This window comes from Puntigrus tetrazona, chromosome 6 (genome assembly GCF_018831695.1).
Source record: "Puntigrus tetrazona isolate hp1 chromosome 6, ASM1883169v1, whole genome shotgun sequence".
Taxonomy (NCBI): Eukaryota; Metazoa; Chordata; class Actinopteri; order Cypriniformes; family Cyprinidae; genus Puntigrus; species Puntigrus tetrazona.
In genome coordinates, this window is record NC_056704.1 from 10,564,739 (window position 1) to 10,590,343 (window position 25,605).

Sequence of the window (25,605 nt, forward strand, 5' to 3'; positions counted from 1 at the left end):
TCGTTTTGGGTGAATTACGTGGCCACAATTGCTTTGTCTATATAGATGATATAATCATCTATTCTCCCACTGTTGAACAGCACTTATTTGACATTCAGAGTGTTCTCAACAAGTTGAAAAAAGCCGGTCTGACAATCAACCTTAAGAAAAGCAAATTCTGCTTGCAGGAATTGACATTCCTGGGTCATGTCGTGAACATTCAAGGCATCTCTGCTGATCCTAGCAAAGTTGAAGCCATTCGATCCTACCCAGTCCCAAGAAACCTCAAAGAAGTCCAAAGGTTTCTTGGTTTAACCGGTTAGTACCATCGTTTTGTTCCTCATTTTACCCAGATTGCTGAACCACTTAATTCTCTGAAAAAGAAGGGCAGGGAATTCCAATGGACCCCACAGTGCCAACAAGCCTTTGAACAACTTAAGAATTGCTTGATCACTCCCCCCATTCTGGGACACCCAAATTTACAACACCCTTTCATTGTCTACACTGACGCGAGTGAAACCGGATTGGGTGCAGTGCTGACACAGAAGGATTATGGGAAAGAGGTGGTTATAGCTTATGCTAGCAGAGAGCTTTAAACCATGCGGAAGAAAATTATTCTGTGACTGAGAAGGAGTGTTTGGCAGTTGTTTGGGCCCTTGAGAAGTGGCAGCATTATCTCGAACACAAGCTGTTTACTGTTGTGACTGACCATTCCGCACTACAGTGGGTAATGGACTCCACCAAGACTTCCAGTCGGCTGATCAGATGGGCTCTACGCTTACAGAGATTTGATTTTATTGTTGAATACAGGAAAGGTAAACTTAATGTGGCACCTGATGCACTCTCTCGAATTCACAGTGTTAACTGCAACCTGTACACTAGTCAAAAAGAGCCAGATGAATTTCCAATCTCTATGGAGAAGATCTGGGAAGAACAACATCAAGACGTGGTCATCATGAAAATATTCCAGGATATGACGAAAGGTGATGTCAATCTGAAAGAGCAGTATGAGGTACTGGAAGACAAACTTTATCGTAAAGTTTATCTGGATGATAAGTTGCATTTTCGAATATGCATTCCTAGTAACCTCATTCACCAGATTCTTCAGTACTATCATGCCAGCCCCTTGAGTGGTCATGGAGGAGTATACAAGACCTATAAAAGGATCCAAGAGGTGGCCTATTGGCATGGGATGTGGAGTGATGTAAGGAAATGGGTAAAGAGATGTGTGAAATGTCAACAGTTTAAGACTGTCAATCAAAAAGCTGCTGGAAAATTACAACACACTATGGTCACTCACCCTAATGAAATGCTGGGGTGGATATCATGGGGCCTTTGCCATCTAGTTCCAGCCGACATCAATATCTTCTGGTCTTCATTGATTATTTCTCTCGCTGGGTGGAGATGTTCCCCATGCGTAATGCCACGGCTCAAACAGTCGCTGCAATTTTCAGGAAAGAAATTCTGACCCGGTGGGGTGTGCCTGATTTTGTGTTATCTGATCGAGGAACACAATTTATGTCATCTGTCTTTAAGGAGATTTGTGAGAAATGGAAGGTAACCCCAAGTTGACCACAGCATACCATCCTCAGACGAATATGACTGAGAGAGTCAACCGCACACTTAAATGCATGATTGCTGCATACCTGGATGAGAATCACAGCAAGTGGGACCAGCATTTACCTGAGTTCAGATTCGCCCTGAATTCTGCCGTCCAAGAAACCGTAGGTATGACTCCAGCGGAACTGCAACTAGGAAGGAAGCTGCAGAGTCCAATGGACAAACTCCTTCGAGACCAGAGTTTTAAGCCAGATATGTCTGGATATGATGTGGTTCATGATATCAAACAGCTCCAGCTTAAAGCGATTGCGAACAGTAAAAGAGCTCTTGTACGACAAACAAGGAATTACAACAAAAATCGAAGGGAGCTAACATTTAAGGAACAAGATCGTGTGTGGATTAGGAACTTTCCTCAGCCGAGTGCTAAAGACAAATTTACTGCCAAGTTAGCCACAAATGGAAAGGTCCCTACCGGATTATCCAGAAGTTGGGTCCACTTAATTACCGTGTGGCACAGGAGACTACAGGCGATCATGTCCACACAGCCCATGTGTGTAACATGAAACCGTGCTACCCCACGGCAGAAGAACTAGAGATTCAAAATAAGGAAAAACTTTTGCAAATATTTCAGGAAACTTCAGAGGATGAAGAAGAATTTCTAGGATTCTGATTGAGTAACCAGGAAGATTTTTTTTTTTTCAAGGGAGGGGGATGTAGCGATTAAATGAATCGTACAGTATTTTTGTTATTATTTTTATTATTATTATTATTATTATTTGTGTGTGTGTGACCAATAAGAAACGTACACGTTATACAAAGCGGACCTAACAGATAAAAGGGGGGCACACAAACGTGTGTGTGCGTGTGTGCGTTGGGGGTCAAAGTGCAACTGTCATGGCGGAGGCGACACATGAGTCGCGAGTGATTTCGATTATTGGTGTTGTACATTTTGATTCTTCAATGCAATGACTGTGGAGACTGGGGAGACCGGCGATCCTAGGTGAATGCTGCGGGAGTTTTGCTGGTGCGATCGCCGAATCTGTGCTTGAGCAGTCCCGCCTGAGGTGTTGTTCATCGGATCGGAGTGTTTGGCGTCTGTGCTTCGGATTGTTCCACAGTCGGAGGATTGGAGGATATCGCTTGTGTTGTGGACGCTGTCGTTGGATCGTCGTCGAGTCTGTGCTTGGCCGTTCCCGCCTGGGGTGCTGTTCATTGGATCTGAGTGTTTGGCGTCTGTGCTTCGGATTGCTCGTAAGATGTCGTAAGAGTGAGCTGATTCCAAATGGATTGAGGTACTCTGCGTTCACTTATATTATTATTAACACGCTTTATTTGAACTTTAATCATATGCGAGCTGAGGCGGAGCCTAGGAGAGCGCACATTGAACATTGGGCACCACTATACAAACTCGAACAGCTGGTATTTGCCCCGATGACACAGTTAACAAACAAATTCACACACAAACACATAAACGCACATTTTATTCATAATTGCTACATTCATATTCCATATATATTCCACCTTTCCATTTGTGAGTTGTGGGAAATTAAGTCCTGGGAATTGAAAAGGAAATGTGACCTCTCTTCTTATGAACTCTGTATAGCCTACTTCAAAGAACTTGAGTGATGTGATCATTTGTCTTGTTTTGGGGAAAATCTGAAATTATACAGTTTTCACTAAATTTATACGTATATATGTATCTTTTTTTCTTGTGCTTGTTCATGGGTGTGGAGTGTAAACAGTGTGTAACCGGTGGTCAGCTCATTCTGAGCTAAACTATTTTGTTGGTGGATTTAATCTGCCTGGCGCCCGAACTAACTTTTTCATATTGTGTTTTGTGAATAAAATACGCCACCGTTACATGTTCAGTTTCTCCTGTTTTACATTTTCTAGGATAAAACAGACCTCATAAAAATGATCTTATAGTGGATTCGTTCCAGGTCTCTGAACAGACAGAAAAACACTGCAAATCATGATACAGATGGTTAGTTATTTAAGTACAGTCGCACAGGTCTAGTGATGGGTGCAGTATAATTGAACCTGAATTCTATACGTTTTTATTATACGTACATTTTTACAGTTATTGATTACAGATGTTTTTAATTGATACAGTTGTGGGTTCAATAAAAGATCTAATTTCTCTTTCTACTTCTGAATACAATTCCAAAAAACACACTGAGTGTGGGCTTGTGGCATTCATCAGAAAGAGCGAGTCTGTGTCTATACCTCTGTAGATCTGTTACATTTCCTCTCAGAAGTGGATTATAAACTTTCCTACTACATCCTATTCCTTCTAGGAAATCTGAAACCGTTTCTGTTTGATTATTTTAGTCATTTAATGTAAGTGCTAGTTAGAGGTCCAAGCACCAAAGCTGCTGGAATCAGTTGTTTGCACTGAGTTTGGTAGAGACCATCAATCGCAGAGACCCCAAAATTAGTAGTACAGTGTGTTCTGTATGTATACAGTATATCCTTTGAACACTATAATAAGCAACTTTTCTAATACCACTTGGACTAAAATTAAAATGTTTTTTTTTCCCCCTCTGAACCTTTGCCCTGAATGTAAGAGTTGAATTGATCTCATGATCTTAAGTGCATTTTATTTATTATTTATATTATTTATTATAGACTCACTTTGACTCACTCACTTAGACTCCTTTGATTTCATATGTGTCATCTAGAGATGGTAATGAAAAAAAGATTCTTCTAATTATTTCACAGAAACAGTTTATTTTTGGATGAGACTGCAAATGGCTAAATGAGTGCTTGTATAATAAAATCTTTTTACAAATAGACAAAGGATGCAAGCATTTGATAGAGAAAGTGAGATTTTGGTTTACATTTTACTTGCTATCTTGAACTTGACAACATCCTAGATGCCAAGATGCCAAATTGCACCAATTTTATAGAACTAGGGGGCGCTGTAACTTAAGGAAACCTTAAAACCGTGATGAGAAAACTTGATCCACAACAATTGCATCCACATGGTCTGTTCTTTCAAATTTTCCAATTGTGGTCCAGCCTGACTTGGACACAAGTCGTTGCCACTTGTGGCTATATTTTAGTAGTAATTGCACAGATGTCAGCAAACATAGACATACTAATACAGTCAATAAGGCCTCAGATGGCGTGCGGTTTAGCCACAGCTACCAACACACACAAACCACACATTTCTGGCCACTATAAATCCCCCACACACACCACAAAACGACGGCAGGAGAATACTTTCACATGTCGCATGCTGCTCTCTTTCTCTCTCGAATCATCTACTGAGACTGCTTTTAATGCTTGTATTGCTTTTGCAAGTCTTGGAAGTAATTATGAATGATGATCATTGAAATCCTTTGCTCACTTTAATCTTGCGGACTGACTTAGCTCGTTGTGTGTTTCAGAGATCATCGATGACCTTGCCCAGCTTGTGGACAAGACGGACGGCCGCATCAAAAACGAGACGCACAGGGTCAAGGTGCTGGACACAAAGTCTGCTTCCTGTGGTGAGTTTTCTGCCTCTGGTTTTATGTACTCTGCATCAAGAGCCCGGCGTCAATAAGCCTGTCATCATTCAGATTTAGTGCCATCTTTCCTTTCCCTTCTGCTTTCTAGTGCAGGTCTACTGCCTGTAAATGGCAGATTGTCTCAGTCCTGTGAGCTCTTACAGACCCATCTGCATGTGATCTGTGTGTTTGTTATTGGAGCGGCAGTAAAGGTGAGATCAGGCTGAGACATTTGCACAGATTTCTGGAAAGTTCCGTGAGACTTTACATTTGTATATATCAGGGTCATTTCTTCTGTGATCTCATTTTGTTAGTCTGTTGTTAAAGGGATAAATCACCCAAAATTACAATTCATTTCATTATTTAGTAACATGATTTTAATACTTGCTTTAAACCTTTTCTTCTGTGGAGCACAAAATGAAATTATTTTTAAAAAAAAATGAGTATCTTTTTCCTCAAAATAATGAAAAAGGAGGGCTGTGATGAAATGTAAACTCGGAATAAAAATGGTCCATACAGCTTGAATGCTATGCACTCCTTTTTTTACGATCTCTTTCACTCTGTCAAGATCTATTGATACGTCTGTTATTTATTCAATTAATTCACAGAAGATTTTGACATCCTTGATACTTTGGCACACTTTACCTAGTATCCTTGGTGGAGGAATCATAAGAGAAGCAATAGTTTCAGTTTATTCACCCTTATGTAAACAGATATGAACAAATAATATGAACAATAATAAAACCATACAGTATTTTTAGGCTGAATGGCAACATATATCCAGATATTATTTATGATTTTTGTTAAAAAAAATATATATATAAAAATCTGCCTAAATAATATATGCATATTGAAAGCTATGAATTTTTTTTTTAATGTAACCACATTGGTTATAGTATAACAGTTCAAAACCAAACAAAATGCCTTTTAAAATCAATAAATTAAACAAAAATAATAACAAAAGCAGAGACTAAATGTTAGAGGTAGGAAGAACAGACCTTTACCCCTTTACAGTTACTTCTATCATAAAATGCACTTACGTGAAGTTTCAAAATTCTACATATGGCACATTTTAATGTCCATTAACAAATATTTTAGCAAAATATTTTAATCAGAATTAGTGCATTCCTATTTTATTGCACTCTGTCTGTTTGTGCTTCATTTGTTTCCGTTCACCCGGTTTTTAGATGCACTCGTAACATTAAACTGTATATTGATATAATCTTTATTGCCTCATCCTATATTATTTTCATAAATCTATTGATGTGTCATAGAAACTCAATACACCACCTAATCCTATTCAGAAGGGTGTTTCACACTATTCTTAACCTCAGGTTTTAATTATTCTAAATCCCACTTTTAACCCTCTGTATAAAAGGTGTGACACTTGTAATTTAAAAACGGTGTTAGAACGCCTCATCCTCACATGCTTTGTACAGTCACGGAAATACTGTGCGTTGTGCAAACAGTCAGTATTTGAGGGGAAAAATGTCAAAAGGTGGCCAAAAATGCGTCAACTGGCATGACGAAGTGACCATTTCATCCTTATATTTATAGTCAGAAAAATCCATTGAGGAAAAACTTGATAGTACAGTCAGCAGTATATAATATGAGGATGTGCAATGCTAGAGCCTTTATGTAAACAAGTTTCCCGCATTTGTCTTCATTTATGAAACTGACACGGCAAATATACAGTGTTAAGAGATTGTTGAGAGGGGGTTTAGAAATCATTATGAACATTGTAGATTATTTTTTTTAAATATGATTGGATAGCAAGATAACCCAGAATTGACAAGTTCAAGTGTGAAAAACCTATGACTTTAGGAGACTTCATATGCAGTGGTATGAAAAGTGTTGGCCCCCTTTCTGATTTTGTCATGTTTGTCACACTTTAATGCTTCAGATCATCAAACACATTTTAATATTAATCAAAGGGAAGGGAAAACACAATCCAAACCCACACAGCCCTATGTGGAAAAAGTGCTTGCCCCCAAACCTAATAACTGGTTGGGCCACTCTTAGGAACAACAACTGCAATCAAGTGTTTTGATAACTTGCAATGAGTCTGTTGCAGCTCAATAGGATTCAGGTCAGGACTTTGACTAGGCCACTACAAAGTCTTCATTTTGCCTTCCGTCAGCCATTCAGAGGTGGACGTGCTGTTGTGTTTTAGATCATTGTCCTGCTGCAGAACCCAACTTCACTATTTTACTTGGTGTGATGTAATGGGATACACACCTTCCAACTTTTGTCTTGTGAGTCAACAGAGTATTTTCCCAAAAGTCTTGGGGATCAGCAAGATGTTTTCTGGCAAAACTGAGATGAGCCTTTAGGTTCTTTTTGCTTAGCTGCAGAACTCTGCCATGCAGGTCATTTTTGCCCAGTCTCTTTCTTAAGGTGGAGTCCTGAACACTGACCTTAACCGAGGCAAGTAAAGTCTGCAGTTCTTTGGAGGTTGTTGTGAGGTCTTTTGTGACCTCTTGGATAAGCTGCACTCTTGGGTTAATTTTGGTCAGTCATCCACTCCTGGGAAGGTTCACCACTGTTTCATATTTTAGCCATTTGATAATGGCTCTTACTGTGGTTCGCTGACATCCCAAAGCTTTAGAAATGAACTTATTTTATGAATATGAATTTATTTGGATCTCAACATGATGTGTAGCTTTTGAGGATCTTTTGGTTTGCTTCATTTTATCTGGCAGGTCCTATTTAATAGATTTTTTTTGATTGTGAACAGGTGTTGCTAAGTGTTCAGGCCTCGGTGTGGCTAGTGAAACGGAACTCAGGCGTCATTTAAAAAATGCATTTTGTGTTTACTTGTCTTATCTTTGATTAATATTTAAAAAAATTGACGATCAGAAACATTAAAGTGTCGGAAAAACATACAAAAACATAAAAATAAGAAATGGGGTCAACACTTTTTCACGCCACTGTACAGACATATATAAACAAAATATTTTCTTGCACATAGGAGGAGTTATTATAATATTTATTTCGATATGAAACTTTAAAGTTCTAGTCTGCAATTATGTAAATGCAGGGAAAAAAATGACCATTACAGTGTTTGTTTTCTTGTGTGTGTTTTGAACGACATCGGGGTAGAGGAAATTATGACAGAAATTTCATTTATGGGTGAAGCATTGCTTTAATTGCATTTTCTGTGATTTGATCAATGACTGCAGCCTCTTAGATTTTTCAAGTTTTGTGCACGCCAACCATGTCTGGGCCAGTTAAATCATTTCACATGTGGTGAATGTTCAATCATGTCTGCATACTTGAGCAGCAGACACCAAATATCTGTCTTCATTAAGCTCTTCATTAAAGGAATACTTTTATGGTTATTTACTCACCCTCATGTTTGTATTTCAGTAGAATATCTAAGATTTTCAATGCCGTGAAAGTGAAACTTGATCAGGGGTTGCCAAACCAGAAGCATCTGGACGTAACATGTATATATTGAACTAAAATAACATTTTATTACTTAAGTCTTTAGATCTAAAATATTTAAAAATAGATATATATTTTCATCTACATCCATTTTTTTAGGCTAAAGGTGCTTCATTTTGCCATAGAATGACTTTTGTCTAAATGGTTCCAAAAATAACCTTTAAAATCTGAAGAACCTTTCTGTTTTACTAAAGGACTCTTTGTGATTGTAAAAAGGTAAGGACCAATGGTTCATTGTGGAACCAAAAATGGCTCTCATTGCAGTAAATAACCTTTTAAGCATGTTTATTTTAAAAGTGTATATTTTTTTAGCATTCAAAGAGTATTCTGCTGGAGATCCCATTCATTTTCAGAAGAAAGAAAGTTAATGGTTGGCATATACTCAAGTTTAGGTGAACTGGCTCTCTGATGCTGGTGTCTTTGGGAGATAAGAGACGTTAAACCAATTTTCTTTCATTACAAACCTTTTTGGTGCTACTGGTTATGCACTTTACAAATGTCGAATGGGATAGTTGACTTTTTGTCATTTCAGTCGAAGGTAGACAGTAGAACTTTTATTTCCAAAAAAAAAAAAAAAAAAACCAACAACATTCTAAATCTCAAATTATTCCAAGACATTATTTATTAAATTTGTAGACTCTTTGTAGAAGATGTGGAATTGATCATTAATTAATTTTTATAATGGGCATGAGAAGAGTGTGAATAATAAAATCCTATAAAGATCCCTCTTTCTTTTTCCTGGGAAATAAATGCACACTTTGTCCTGCTCCTCTAATGTCACACATAATTTCATTTGTTTGTCCAGAGGACTCTACAGACTCAAGCTTGTTTGCAGATCCCAGAGCCGGAGTTTTGCACTGATTCTCTGTTTGGCTCCTTTATTTCTCTAGCCCTCGTCTTCTCGTCCCTCATCTGCTTTTAACACCTAACTATATTCATGTATTCAGTGAGGTGGGGGTGAAGGAGGGGTTGATGAATGGAAAAATTCCTCAATGCCTTGTCGTCCATACCCTACTTTTTTTTTTTTTTTTTGGTGGTCTATTCTTTCAACTTTTCACTCCTCACGTTTCCCAACTTTGTTTGACACTTGTCTTTGTCTTGTGGAAAGAAAATGTTGAAAAATAACATGCCACAACACTTTCAAAGCTATCTGATCATTCTCTCCTCTGGGCACACAATGTTTCTAAAGTATTTCTCTTTATCTTCGGACTACATGGGCATTATGTTCTATAAGAGGATATTTTACATTTATTATCAATTGTTCTGTTTTATCTGTACGTTTCTACCAATTTTTATCTATTGTCTGTTTAAGATTACTTTAGTTTATTCCTGTTTGTTATTAACCCAGCTGGTTAAAACTTCCTGTGTTTTGGTATGTGTGTGTATATATATACTGTCAAAAACCTTTCTGACCCTAAACATTTGAAGGGTAGTGTATAGATATAGACCGCATGACTTCATCTTTATGTCAGAAATAGACTGTAGTACTGAAGTCAGATGCCAGAATAATAGCCAAATGTGTCAGCGTATTGTAATGCATGAAGCCTGATGTTATTTCATTCACGTAATTAGTTTTTAATTGGTTTACGTTCTACTGCCAAATACTTTACAACTGTCTTCTTTGGAAAGACGAAAAAGAATAAAAAGGACTGTTAGGAACAACATTGACAGGCAGGGGGAAATGATCTGGTCAGAAACCGATTAAGTAAAATGAAGTCGAGGCTTATGTTATGAGTCTTGGAGCCCCCTGAATGACAAGTTGAAGTTTAGATCCTCACAAGTCTCTTTCTCCCACGGCTTTGATTTTAAATAAATAAAGGACAATCGGGAAGAATGTGTGTCCTTTGTTGTGCCCCCTGGGTGGCCGCACAGGTCTCCTGCCCTCTGTGCACGCTAATCTATTTGTCAAGCAAATATTATTGTTGTCACTGGGGCAGCGTGATTGGGTTACAGAGCTTATTTGATTACTTATAGAACTGTGACAGTTTTGCAGAGGTGAAAAAGAGGAGCAAACAGACAAGCCTGGGTGTGAAGCTCACTTTAAAGCGTAGAAGTCTGACAGTGTGAATGATGGTTTGTTTTACAAAACGTTCTTTAGGCTGATTTAAATCTGAATGACATTTCACCGTTTAGCATTTAAGGCAGAAAAGATCCTGTTCACTCGGAGAGTCAAACATTTTCCCTTCTTCTTGTAAAATACCTTTGTACGGGTTTACCAGCGCAGTGGAGATCGAAAGACCTTTTTTTTTTTTTTTTTCCTTCTTAGTGTTTGATATTTCGCTTCTCTTGCCAAATTTCTTTTAAATAAGTGTGGAATTGTCCAGTGGGAGTCCGTTCACAAAAAAACGGACATTGTTCTTTGTCACAGACAAAATGATTTCCTAACTCGCACCCTGCCTGCCGCAGGCTTTGGTAAGTCGTTTTTTTTTTTTTTTTTTTTTTTTTTTTTTTATACCAGCGTAAGTTAGTTGAGCAGAGCTTCCTTTCGCCCTGCGCCTCAGAGCAGGCCAGCTGGCGCTGTGATCTCCAGCGGGAACACACAGCCACCGAGCCAAACTATGAGAGAAATGTAAACTAAAGTACTGAATCAGGCTGCAAATACAGTACCAGCCAGTGTCCATGACGAACAGCTCGTATTTTAAAAATCCTGTCTGATTAGCAGAGATAAGCATGTTTTGAAAGACGTGACAGATGATGGCGCGTCTGCTGTGTTAGAGAGTTTGGACAAACAAAGGAAGCACTGAAGTTAGGCACGCTTGAGGCAAGCGTAGTCAGAAAAAAAACTGATATGGGCGATCTGAAAATAGTGATACTTTTCTAGGATGATTTTAAAGGTGAAAAAAAAAAAATTATATATATGTGTGTGTGTGTATGTGTGTATGTGTGTCATTCTAGTTTAAAGGACACATTTTATTACAGTAGATGTATGTGTGTGTGTGTTTTTATAAGAATAAGAAAAGTAAAGGTGCAGATTATAGAACATTTTATAACAAATTCTGAGTACGTTAATTATAATAAAATGTTATGTTAAAATCATTTTAGAATTTGAATATTAACGAAATATGTTTAGTTAATTTGACATTTAATTTTATAGTTTTTGAAAAAACCCAGAATTGCTGTCTGTAATATATCTGTAAAATAAAAAATAAAACCTTTTTTATTTCTGTGTGTGTGTGTGTATATATATATATATATATATATATATATATATATATATATATATATATATATATATATATATATATATATATATATATTCGATACCCTTAGGAAAAGTTGTATTTGAATGTTTTAATTCAGAAACAAACTGTTTAGTAAGAGAGAAATATTTTTAAACGATGCAGTTTTGTTTTGGGGTTTCGTTTTTTTAGATTTGCAATTTGTAATGAAAAGCAATTGGCAGCACCTAAAAAAGAAAGCCTAGAAGTTGTATTAATGCACTAATGAAACATACCCTTATTCAATATATAATGAACTGCATTAGTAATAAATGATGAATGTTTGTAAAGGTTTTGCTACAAGCCCAGCTATATAATTAGGCTTACCTTATGAACAAAACTGAGCGGGATAATGTGTAACATTCAGTCACAGCTCATAGTTGTGATTTTATTGGCATTTCACAGTTTCAGACGTGTCTCATTTTAGAGTCTGGACTATCAGCTTTGTAAAAGCCGATCTATAACACATGTAAGAATGTTCTGGTTGATGTCAGTGACTCACAGGAGATGAGACATCCTCTCCGACACCTTCACCCAATTCCTCTAGTGATGTTGAGTATATGAGAAGTTTGACTATCGGAAGGATTAATGAAAGGCAGATGCGTCGCTGAAAGTTTCACCACATTTTGTTTGTCATTCTCACCATCGGTTAGCGTTGATCTTGAGTTCGAATTAAACACAGGGCTAAGAGCCCCATCTAGGAGTCATTACTGTGTTTATTTTAATGAGTGATCATTGAAAAATGCATGTAACGAATGGAATAAAGGGAATAAACCGTTTAAATGATAAGTTTCAGGAAGTCAAAAATGTAGTTTCTCCGAGAGACGGATCGAATAAACAACAGATTTCTGAAGTTTCTGCGGTGCGGCTGGTAGGGGATGCACATGTGCTAAAGATCAGTCGTGTGTTTTTTCTATTCGCTGTCGGGGCATCTTCTGCTCAGGAATCGTGAAGTTCTTCATGTGTTTCGTGTGTGTGTTTTTTTTAATCAGGAATGCTGGTGGTGATCGTCCTTCTCCTCATCGCCATCATCGTCGTGGCTGTTTGGCAATGACTTAATGAAGAGGAAGTTTCTGAAGAGAAGAGAGACGGCACGTATACGGACCTCGGACGCTATTAGTAAAACCGTCTTTGAGGTGAACGAGAGATACTGTGTATGTAAACGCACGTCTACTGTATAAAAGCCTTTCCTGTCCCCTTTCACATTTATGAAAGCAACGAAACCCGTGACTGGGATAAAGCCAAGGAATGGACCGCTATGAAGAACTAGAATTCTTAGCTCCTCAGATAATGATCAAAGTTGGATTCGGAATGGAAAGAAAAATAGAAAAGGGCTTTGAATAGTATTATGAAAATAACCACGAGCCCGAGATGCTCCGAGGGGGGAAAACCTATTTAAATTCTTTGTTTGGAAGTGAAGAAAATGATCCGTATCCATCTGGTAAACAAGGTCTGAGTCACAAAGCAATACAAAATATATGTATATACAGTATAATTAAAATGTATTATCCGTTAACTTCTCTTTCGTTATCCACTAAGCTACATTTACAGATTCTATTTTGGAAGTAAGAAAAAATGTAATGCTTCATTTTGTCATTAACGCTTTTCTGTAAATAGCTTTTAGCCTGGAAATGCGATGGTTAGAAATTCGAATAAATGTAGTCGGTCGCTTCGGTCTCGGATTTTTTTAGCACGAGCTTTGTCACGTTCCTCAAAAGGTCGTTTTTCCTCAAATCTTTTAAATAAATCAAATTTATAGGAATGAAAAGGCACACCAGTAATGTTTTGAGATTTTATTCCAAATGAATGCTGAATGTAGTTCTACCAGGTTGGTGTTCAGTAGTTATCTTTCCCTCTGGATTTTAATCACAACCATCTAAACAACCACAAACTGTAAAAAAAATAAAATAAAAAAAAAATAAGAAAGAAAAAAAAAAAGACATAAAAAATCCACAATGTCTTGTGTCATTAAATATTTTCTTATAATAACCATAATATATTAGTATGCACTGTAAAACAATATTGCAGACGTCTTGTATTTGCCACAGCTAAATTTACAATTCATAATATGAACAAGAAGCAATGTATGGAAGGTCTGCTGGTAATGTCAGATACAGGAGCCATCTTTCCACTGCTGCGAAAAGTAAAAACCGAACATAAATTTACATCATTGGAATACCTAAAATAAAAAGGAGTGCGCACTAAGATACCGAGTGCCAAACAAAATACATTTACATGTGCTGTTACGAATATTGATTGTAACCGGGTTAATACAGCATATGTATAAATATCTGTATGTCATACATTGTGTACATTTACAAGAAATAATCATTGAGTAAAGATGATATTTACTGCACACGTAAACCGTTCATCAAATCCAACTTGTTTTTCTTTCTTTTTTTGGTATTTGATGCTGAAAGTATCAGTTCTTGCGGTTTCTTTTCTGATCTGTGAGGGACTGCCCACACAAACTAATGTCAAAAGACCCTCAGTGATCAGCGGAGAAGCTGTACTTTAGAGAACGTCCATCTCATAAGTAACAAAATAAGTGTGTGTGTGTGTGTGTGTGTATGAGCAGCGTTTCTCACAGTGAAGAGAATTCTCTGTTGTAGTGAAACATTACTGTACATGCATTCCTACATTCACAGATGCTAAATGGACATGGACAAGTTTAAGGAGAGATGCCGTTGCTTTACAAAACTAAATACTAGTTAATGAATACTAGTTAAAGGTAATTCGTACACTTCTAAATACTGTTTTACGCACAAGAAAAAATGCTAACTATACACACCGTTCTACCAACACTTCCAGGACTTCCGAGGAAAGGCCTGTTTATACAGCGGACTCGTCACACTGAAGATCTGTTTTAACAAAAGGACGTCATCGTCCATGTCTGGGCTATAAACAAGTGAATCAGAGCATCAAATGGAGCAAGAAATGCTGTTTGTATTTAGAGTCATCGTGTCTTATACAAAAATATACATGGCCGTTTTATTCCAAGTTCAAAAATAATTGTAAATGCATGCTAATAATTTGTACAAGCATGCTATTACATTTTTATAGATCCTAAATTTATGTGTACAGATTTCGTTTTTTTTTTGTAAAGGAGTTGTGGCATGATTCACAGCATATGGCTTAAACAGGAAAATAATAATAATAATAATGATGATTCTGCCAAATGTAGTCTATTCGTGTCTGTTGAATAGAACGGGATCTACTTTAGAAACGTACAAAGCTTCTTTTTAGCAATTGTTAGATTACCTTTTTTTTTTTATCTTTGAATTGGGCCACAGAGAGTAAAAAGGGACAGAAAGCTTTTGTTGTGCATTCGCTGGGACAGTTTGAGAGCCTGTAGTGGTCTGGGTCAAAACCAGAGAGATTAGTATGTTACACTGTACAAGAGCTTTTCTGTGTTGTTCCTTTTTTTTTTTTTTTTTTTTTTTTATACATCTGCATTCAAAGAAAAACCGCTCAACGAAAATTGAAACGGTAATTAAATGAATACTCAGGAAAAATAATATGCACAAATATACTTAAAATTGTGAGATCTGCATGGAGGTTGTTACAAAGTCGTACTTTTTAAAATACTGTTTTCGGATTTTTAATTGGCAGAAGAGGAACAAATTAGTTTTGATATCTATCATATTAAAAAAAAACAGAATTTTGAAATCTCTGAAATGTTGTCATCTCGGATGCCGTTATGCATTATGCATAAGTTAGAGCATATGAATTTTTAAATGCAAAACTTACTAATGAAGATATTTTATTTTTGTAATAAGGAGGCATGCTCTATTTTTATTTGAATTAATTATTTTGCTCTAAAAAAAAAAAAAAAAAAAAAAGTCCGGTTTTTAATGTACCAATCCTCGACCCCGGGTTGTTTTAGAATATTAAATATGGCTTAATCTGATTCTCAACCAGACCGAAACCGTCCAAAATGTATCTGAAAGCCATTTAACATAAAATACCTTTCTTTATGCTGAACACAGGTGCAAAATTGGCAAACAGCAAACAAATCTTGAAGAAAACCAAAAAAAAATGAAAACTGCATCGTGAACTCCTTCACACATGTTCCTATTTAAAAAAAAAGAAAAAAAAAAGTTAATATTCTCTTCATGCTTTTATTCAAAGCAGCGATGTTTAGTCCCTCTTTTTCTTCTCTTCCTTTCCCTTATGTTTCTCTGTCCGGCTCTTGATAGCCACTTCTTTTCTTTTCTCCCTCACTATGCTTTCTTGCATTTTCCTTTCTTCTCCCGCTGCTGGAACTTCCGGAGCCTTCGAGCCCAAGTGTCCCTCCACTGAATGACCAGACTGCCCTTGTCCGCCACCACCCCGCTCTGTCCAGGGGAATCCTCATCATTGCCCAGCAGCAGGTACTTTTTGCCGGGCTTGATCTTTGGACACTTGCAGGCCACGTCCTTTGCTCTGACCCACAGAAACTGATCTCCTCTGCGGATTCGGCTTTCTCCCTGTTTGTAGACGGAGATGATGTTGACGGTGAACTTCCACCACTCGCCGGCTTTGTCTGCCTTTAGGATGTGGACCTGAACAGCTGGTATTACAGCAGAAAATAGAAAACAGAAAATTACACACTTTTCCACTGTTAATATAGATGGTTGACATTATATTTTGAGCCGTTTCAACAGCGTTCTATTCAAAAAACATATATATTTCTAATTTTAAAAAGGTTTCTTAGTAATTGAGAAGTTACATGGAATACTTCTTAAAATTACAAAAAAAAATCGACATATTTCAATGGAAGAAAAAAAGGGTATATATGTTAATTTATGATTTATGTGTCATAATCATATATATATATATATATATATATACACTTTTTTTTTTTTTTTGACTGTTGACCACAAAACTAGTCATAATTTTCATATGCCAATTTGAAAGGTTTTAGATATTCAAATAGTAGTATCTCCAAATACCAAATAATGTCCTATTCTAAAAAACCATAAATCAATGGAAAAAACATATTTATTCAGCTTTCTGAATCTCAATTTCCAAAAGCTGACTCTTTTATAACTGGTTTGATTTGTGGCCTAAATCTAAAAAGCTAAAAATTGTCTTCTTCCTTTGACTTTTTTCCTGTTTGTTTCCAGGTTTAAATATAATTTTACATGACAGATTTGGTGTTTGGTCTCAGACTTTTCGATCCCATATGTAAATTCCGTCCTAAAATCAGTGTTGAATAAATAAATGTGCACATCCTGCACCACAGAAATGTTGCAACACACTGCACCCGTGTGCCTCGATTGAAGAGATATTCAGAGTCTGGCTCTAATTCTGATTAAGTCGTTTGTATCGTCTCAGTCGCCTCAGAAATGCAGGTCAGCCTTCAGTTTAAAGTGCTTTCAAATAAAGCATGTAACTCAAACCCCGTCGCAGTTTGAGATTCCTTGCAAGTGTGAATCCTCGAAATCTGCTTAAACTGCCTGTAGACTCATGCTGTTCCCCTTTCATTATTAATAGCCTTCAAGGTGCTTTGTAAGGTGACTTTGACAAAAAGGACCAGCAAAACAGGCAGATTTAATTTCGTCTGCGTAATGCTTTGCGCTTGGCTAAAGACTGAGGCTGTATCATTCAGGCTAACGCTTGCTCATCTGTGCTTCTGTTTATATTTACATACTTTAGCCAACATTTTAAAGGCCAGTGTTAGATTATGCACATCACCGGACACATTTTTTTCTCTGATATACAACATTTAACCCCAGGTTTCAAACATTCTGCTTGTTAGAATCCACGTTTTTCACAAGTTTCACTTATAAGTACCCCGTTTCACATTTACAGGAATCGGTTTATATATGATATATATAGACTGAGTTAAAACTTCTCGTTTGTGTCCGGTACCAGGATATGCAACGTTCTACAATAAGATGCTACAGATGTGTTTTGATTCAATTAAATTGCAACATCTGTGTTTAATTAATGGCATTCAGTTTAAACAGCAAATTCCTTAATATGTTTAATGATTAAAATCAGTGGTAATTGTTTAAATGGAATGTGGAAATGGAAAAAAAATCCATTTCCACAAAAGATGAATCTTTGACAAATGTCCTTGCGGTTTTCTTACATATAATTGAAAGCAAATCAGTGAACTTGAATACGATTTCTTAATAAATGATATGATGCCATTCAGTAGCTTTGTAGGTGAAATTTTAGATGTTCACTAAAAAAAATGATACAGTTAAATAATACTAATTTCGATGAGTTTCCCAAATAAAATCATATGACTTCAATAATTGTATAGCGTTTGATTATTTTGTGCCATCGTTGAGTTTAAGCCTAACTTGCATATTCTGTCATTTAAATAAGAATAAAATAAAATTGTAACAGCGTTGAGGGTGAATACGGTAAATCAAATGCTTTTCCTTTCACCCGAAAATCATCGCAAATGAGAGTGAGTAAACTATAACTTTATGTCCGTGTCACCATTTGGAAAAGTGGAAGTCATTTATCTAGTGACTGCAACAGCTGTGGTCAGGAATCCTGTGGTGTTTTATGGGTAATGTGCCAGTGAGGCATAAGGCTGTAAATATCATGCCACAAAGGGCCCAATTCCCCTATAAGTCTTTAGATGACTCCATCTTCAAGTTCAAAACCATTTCCAGCCATTTCCCCCCATGCTGCTGTAGCATAAAGCCCCCCTGATGCTCGAGAAGGCAGAAGGAAAGGGGATTAGGTTTAATGCTCAGAATGTGGGAGTTTATCCTAGATTGTTCACTTTTCTGTAAAGAGGGAGCTGGCCGGCTCTCCGTAAGTGAGGACAACTGTAAATTGAATGCAGCGGGGGACCATATTATCTGGATAAATTCTTAAATGAGTATTAAATGAGTAATGGCAGTGTAGAAAGGAGAACATGCAAAGGCGGTCTGCAGGAGGTGACGGCATTGAGTATTCATCACGTAAGATGCAGCCAGCAATGTGTGGCAGACCTCCTCTCTACACTGCGGGGATCCTCTGAGTTTTTCACCTGAGCATAAATACTTACTGTAATATGCAGTGTTCTTCAAAACATGTCTTTATTGTTACGATTATCACATACCATTTTTACAGCCTGTACGTTAATTACAAAAGCATTTGTGTAGTATAATGATATCCGGCTCAATTCAATAATAAATGTGTACATATGGGTCAATGACGATGCTCTTTTTTTTTTTTTCTGGCTGCTGGATCTATTTTTCTTTTTTAAAGAAAAATTAAACAATGCCGTTCATAGGTACAGTGGCTCTTCTTTTAGGATGTGCATTGTTTTGATTTCTGAATTCATGTTCATTTTGATCAGTTTGATCAGGCTGATGCAGCTTTCCTGATATCATAAAGACGTTTTTTGCATTTCTGGGTGATGTTTATGATGTTTATAAATGCTTAAAAAAAACAAATGTTGTGCAGAAAAAATCATACGTTTTGATGGGGGTTTTTTTAATGAAAAAGGAGTTAGTTCAGTTTGCAAAGTGTGATCTGGTGCAATTTCCCCAAAACATAATATTTCTATATTAACAATCTACGATATATGACATATGTATATGACAAAAAAATGATGCTTTTGATCATTACATTCAAACCTTGAAAATAATATAATAATAATTTAATACCAACATTAATATGAATACTACATTTTGTTTCTTGTCAAATGTGTGTTTTTCTATTTTTATTTGTGGGCGCTGTTAATTCTCAGTGACCCATATAATAGCTCTGTCAAAGATCAAGGCGACATGTTTTTTATGTTATACTATATATTTTTTAGTACACATTTTATTCATTTTTAATTACAATTATAGATATACCCATATCAGGGTATATTTGAATTTATCCACCCTCACTAAATGATCGGTGCTCTCTGAAATGAATCAAAAGAGCTGTTAAAATGCTCTGGCTGTTATTAAATCTGCTAAGCTCTTTAAGTTCCACGGGGTCTCGCTTGACTGATGAAACGGCCCCACCTCTGTAGGAGAGGGCTTGCACATCTGCTCCTTTTCACGGACAAGAGAGGGCCTGCTGCCCCCAGGAATGCAAGACAGGGACATGCTCTTCCCCTAATGAGGATATCTGTGAGCACTTCGGTCCCTTCTGCCCGTCACACCGCCACGGCTTGATCCGCTTTGGGCTCAAATACCTGCTGGGCTGTCCATCAACGCAGCCTCCCCTAAACCCTTCACTGATGGCCTTTCCTCCTGTTTGATCCTTTGACTTTCTTCTTGAAAGCCCTGAGCAAGCCATCACTACAATATACCAACGCCGAGGGGGCTCGAGGGAATTCAGCTTTGGATGAAGAATAAAGATGTTGTCGAGGGCAAGGATTTGAGCCACCTGCGTAAATGTGGGAGCGCGGTGCACACTTTTGTCACTCACCGTAATCTTTCTTGCAGTACTTCTTCATGTTGATCTTCAGCTTGCCTTTAGAAGCCTTGCAGTAGGATTCACAGTCTAAAGTTGGAGGTTAAAAGAAGAAAGGAAGGGCAAAAAAACACAATTAAAGAATGCAAAAGAGGGAACGTTGTCAAAAAAAGAGACACTTCTGCAAACTACACATCTATCCCAAAGCCCTGGCCTGTTGTGACACCCATCTGCCCAGTTTAATTGTAAGGCTGTAATAGGGCTTGTGAGGCATTCAGCAAAGTGTCTTTTGCTCCTTAGAAAAGCAGGAGACAAAAGGTCCTTCTCGTTCTGCTCTCTGGATGTCTGGATCCTCCCCTGCTCTGATGGGAGCCCTCTAAGGCCAAGCGTATTGTGCCACCCAGCGATTTTTTTTCAGCTCCATGCTAATTTCTCACCCTTGTCTCCACTGTCAGTGCCACGATGGGCCTGATTAGGGCTTTTTGAATCACGACTCCTCCCTCCCGGTCCTGTCAACCCACCCTGTACGTCTGTCCTAATGCCACCCTCCCCCACAGCAATCCCTGAAGACCATTTCAACCTTTGGCATTTATTGGTTCGCCACTCAGGGAGGTGGCGGTGAAGGGGGAACAAGGGTTGTCCGAGCACAAAGGGAGGTCAGGGGGGAAATTAGCAGCTCATAAAGAGTTTAAAAAGCTTGTTGTGTGTAAAAATAAAGAAGAAACGTGGCGTTTCGGCTAAGAGATTTGGTTAAGATTGCGCTACTTTTTTTTTTTTTAGCATGTCCAAACGAAAGCGAGTTGCGCCTCAGTGGCTGTACGACGATTAATTCATTAAAAAGCACCTCTTTAGAGCATGCAGATGTTTAAATAGAGAAGATTTCTCTTGCTGTTCCCCTTACGCCCCACACATTGTCATGGACTTCTTTTAGTGGATGGATGGAATGAGAAGACGGAGGAGGGGGAGCGAAAAAGCTTTCAGCTCGCCTGCATATGAACAAACTTCATTGTTTCGGCCGACCCTCGCTCCATGCCTGCCTTTTACTTTCTTTTGGACTCGCTATTCTCTCTGTGTGAATGAGGTTGCCCGGGGAACGAAGGAATCAGAAAAAAATGCCCGTGAAAGTAGTCGCGCCGAAGTGGTTGCGCGAGGGACTCCGAGGTGGGGTTGGGCGAGTCAAAGCGTGCACACTGTAGATTGGAAATGGCAGAGAAACTGTAACCGAAATGAAATTGAGAGTCCATAGTGTGGCAGCTTCATTTCCATTTAAATGAAGACTGTAGAGCAACTGCTTTGTTTTCCTATAACCCTGTTTAATGCCATCACGATACTTCCTTTTGAAAGCCATCATTTCTCATTAGCTCTCCTTTAAGGAGGTGATGAGCACCCTGAGATTCCCATTTAAACATCTCGTCCCCCGCAGCAAGGACAAATGTACTCATTGTGCCCCCTCTTGAGTTAGGGGAAGTAGGGTTAGCTCGCCGTCCCATCATGATGCTCCCACAGAGGCCGGCGTCACCTTAATGGATGTTTTTCCTGCCGTCTTTTCGAGCGAAAGCTGCGTACGAGAGATTTTGGCACAGAGTCTAGTTGAGGCTGTTAGCGGTGCCAGCGAGTAAAAAGAAAGCTGCGTGTAAGTTTGAATGTGAGGCTTGTTTGACACTGAAGAATGAGTGGAGGGCACCAGTTACACGCTGACTGTGGGGACCCCTGCGGGGAAACATTTGTGGACGAATTCTTTCTGTCGCTAGATGTCGAGGCGAAGTTGTTGGTCTGGATATTCGACTGAGAATAACTCGAGTCTGCGCTATTCAGCGTCACTCAGCACTTCTGAAAAGCCTTGACATCTAACACTGACAATCTAACCTGCGGGCTTTTAGCGCTTGAAGGCGGCCAGACACTGTACTCCGTTGTTAGCAAAAAGAGCCTAAAGCTGACCTGAGGTCTGTTTCCAGTCGGACCTCCGATGGAACAGACAATCCTATTCACGGGCGCATCGCAGATCTGGGAACTGTAACAATGAGGTGTGAATAAGCGCACAGGGGGAAGGCTTTCTCTGTGCGGAATGAGACTGATTGAGAAACAAATTGCTGCAAATAAAGCATGTAATTAGATTATAGCCAGAGCCCCAAGCTCCCACTGGGGCAGGGACTCAATGGGCAAGCTGGGTCTATTCCAAAGGGAACTGCTTTTTTTTTTTTCTTCTTCCTCTCAACCTCTCAAAATATCCTTCTCGTTTTCTGTCGTCCGTTTTTTCATCCCATTCAGGACTTTGGGGAAAAATAGCTGTCTCCCGAACTCTGACAATGGTTTAAAGAAACAGACCGGACAGCGCGTGCAGTTTTGATTCAGACTTTGTTTTGGTCGCGGTCGCATCGGTCTAATGGGGAGAGAATGGGAAGAAATCAACTTCATTACTGTAAATGAAGCCCAGAGATGTGTGGAGACCATTGCCAACACTCGGTATGAGAGAGAGGAGAGGGCAGCTTTAAATTAGATGAGAGCTTTGCATTCATGATGAGACACTAATTCAACACTATTCACTCTCCTTTTTGTCTCTCTCTCTAATTCTCACTTTGCCTCCCTCTATCTCTCACTCCCCTTTTTTGTTCCTTCCTTTTATAATCACAAGAAGCCTTGTTGAGTTCTAGGAGACCATTTGGTCTTACAAGGGTGAAAGTGTTAAAGGGATCCCAAAAATGAAAATTCGGTCATTATTTACTCACCCTTGTGTGTCTATATGACTTTCTTTTCTGTCATAAAAAGATGGGAGGCGGTTTGTAATCATGCTGGGTAAAAACTCATACTCATACTCATACTTTAAGATGCTAATATAACCTTCAGGGTACAAAGACCATTTTGTACATGTGTTAAAAGGCACAGACTAATGTCCATGAATATTTAAAAAAAAAAATTCTTACAGTGTTCTGTGGACTAATTTTAATGAAACAAAGTAGGAATATATATGTATGTATGTGTATATATATATATATATATATATATATATGTGTATATATATATATATATATATATATATATGTGTATATATGTATATATATATATGTATATATATATGTATGTGTATATATTCCAGGTCTCAAGTTATGAAATTGTTTTACATGAGGAAAAGATCGACGTTGTTTACAAATATTTTATAATGTATGTGCATTTTTTACATAATTGTTCAAATTCTAACTATTAACAAATCCTAATTTTGCCTCATTAAAATCCTAATTTTACCTATTTTATTTAAATGTATCCTATTTTTTTTCTAATCCTAATTTTAAATTAATAGTTCGTAAGGTAGTTGTTACATTTACGTATGTAGTAGGATTAGGGATATAGAACATAGTCATGTGCTTTATAAGTAATAATATGTTGATGTGCAAGCTAATAAGCAACTATAGTGAGTTGCTAGATGATCACATGCATGTGAAACAAAATGAGGGTGAGTAAATACGACATTTATCTTTTTAACTAGTTATGTAAAATAATAAAAAAATGTATAATCGGGCATCTACAAATCCATGCAAACAATGACTGTAAAAATAAGAGGCGCTGATCACCTAAAGCAGGTTTGTAGAGACATCTCTGTCAGTCATAGATGAGTGTGTGTCTGAGGGATTATGCAGGGGTCTTGGGAGTGGTGACTCACACCATGCATGACCTCGCCACACAATATGTGTTTTGTCTGAGCTGAGCAATCGGAGGTATTCGCAATGCATTCCTCCCCTCCATGTGGCGGTACTGAAGACATATTAATATCCTTCTTCTCCTCTCCTCTCTGGATTTTCCTCTGTCCTCCTGCCGTTCCCCTATTTCATTCTCATAGACACCTGCTACACAGCTGCCTGCCCCACCCCTCTGTACAAGAACATACAGGTTCTCTCTCAGTCGCAGTCTTTCTCTGCGTGGGCAACCGCTACAGAGAAGGGTGGAGGTGCCCTGATAAGAACATCTGTTTGCAATCATCTGTTGAATGAGGTCATATTTTTCTGCCGTATTGCGCTATCCTGAGGTGAGCTTTGGGCCCGGAGTGAAGGTATAATGTATGCGGTCCCATAGCAGCACGTGTGGGTGGTCCGGAGCGTCCATTTTGATGGGGGCACTCAAATATGTCCGTCCTGTGCTCCACCTCTCCATCAGCTTGATTTGGAATGCTGCACTTTCCACGGAGGGTTGCTCTCAAAACCAGATGGGTCGAGCATTTTAAGAGCTCAAAATCAGCGGTGGCCCCGTTGACTGGATTAAAGGTCACTCCATTTTTGCAAATAAATTACATTTTGAAAAAAAAAATAAAACGTTGATTTTGAAATATAACTTTCATTGACCTGATATATGGTTGGAAAGGGCGTATTTAGCGTGTCATCATTTTGCCTTTATAGTTTGAATTGAAAATCTGAAATTAATTCCAATTAAAAAAATTTTGCAGCATCATATTTGTATTTTCATTAAAAAAGAAATGTCTAAAATGTGACAGATTGTTGCTGAAAAATAAATAAATACAGAAATAATAAAAATGAAATTATACAAATTATAGTTATACAGCACTCTATTTTGCTGGAAAACATTGAGCTTTCTTACATTTTAGTAATTAAAAAAAATCTTCATTGTGTCAGAAATAAAAGCAAGAAATATTTTCATTTTAATATAAAATATTAATAGAAATTACACAGTATAAATGGATTTTTATTTTAATTTAATTTAATTTAATTTAATTTAATTTAATTATTTTGTATTTATTCAGCACTGCTTTTTCTTTTCTAAAAAAAATACGAAGACAAGCACAATGCAAGTTTAGTTTTGCACATGTGCTGCCATATGCTTTAGGGTCAAGCCATGACAAATGGAAACACATTGTGGTAAATGGGATAACCTTTTCCCTTCGCTTTGCCTATTTGTTTATTTTGCATGGGTCATAACACCCTCTATCTCAAATCATTGATAGTCCATTAAAGAAAGTCAGTTTCCTCAATGCTGTTCTGACATTTGGCAAGAGCCAAACTACCAGTCATGAAACACGGAATTGGTTTCAGATGGGCTTGAGAAGAGTGAGTCGGTATTTTAGGACAAAGGAGGAAGAAATGTAAAGAGAATAAAAGACGGTAGAAGAAAAATGTGGGGGCAGAGAAAATATCCCAGAGAAGAATGAAATGAGGTCCACGAGAGAGAGAATACCAGCAGCTCTGCTGTCAATCTTATCTGTCAGTAAAGCATTAGAGGTCTGCGACGATCAACCAACAGCTGCAAAGATTTTTTTTTTTTTGCACGCTAAAATTCCTCTGTCCGTGAGAATGACGAATATTTCTTCAACAAAAACTTTCCATACGGGTAAACTAAAGCATGTTCACTTTCTATGTTGACAATACTATGTTGGGGAAGAAGAGAAGCTGATGGCTCAGTGAAGAAATTAAACATCTGATCAGGAGACACTTAGTCTGTAATTGCAAGAAATTTTAGCGAAGCGTTTGTATATTTGCGGACAATGTTTTACTGTGTGACGCTGAATGAAATCATTTGGCAGGCATAGAAGTTAAGTCTGACGTTCTGCTTACTTTTAGACA

At 37.8% G+C, this 25,605-nt stretch overlaps 2 protein-coding genes across 3 annotated transcripts in view; one reads left to right on the forward strand and one right to left on the reverse strand.

Annotated features, from left to right (window-relative positions):
- Positions 1-14,067, forward strand: part of stx8 (syntaxin 8) — a 54,826-nt gene extending 40,759 nt beyond the window's left edge. Inside the window, exons 7-8 of the mRNA XM_043241772.1 lie at positions 4,932-5,033; positions 12,691-14,067. Coding sequence (XP_043097707.1) covers positions 4,932-5,033; positions 12,691-12,752 — 164 coding nt within the window. The 3' untranslated portion in view covers positions 12,753-14,067. The remainder of the gene's footprint in view (positions 1-4,931; positions 5,034-12,690) is intronic.
- Positions 14,068-15,107: 1,040 nt separating this feature from the next.
- Positions 15,108-25,605, reverse strand: part of ntn1a (netrin 1a) — a 255,680-nt gene continuing 245,182 nt past the window's right edge. For both annotated transcript variants that reach the window (XM_043241770.1, XM_043241769.1), the window contains 2 exons: positions 20,057-20,131; positions 15,108-16,250 (listed from right to left, as the gene is read on the reverse strand). In XM_043241770.1, coding sequence (XP_043097705.1) covers positions 15,922-16,250; positions 20,057-20,131 — 404 coding nt within the window. In that variant the 3' untranslated portion in view covers positions 15,108-15,921. The remainder of the gene's footprint in view (positions 16,251-20,056; positions 20,132-25,605) is intronic.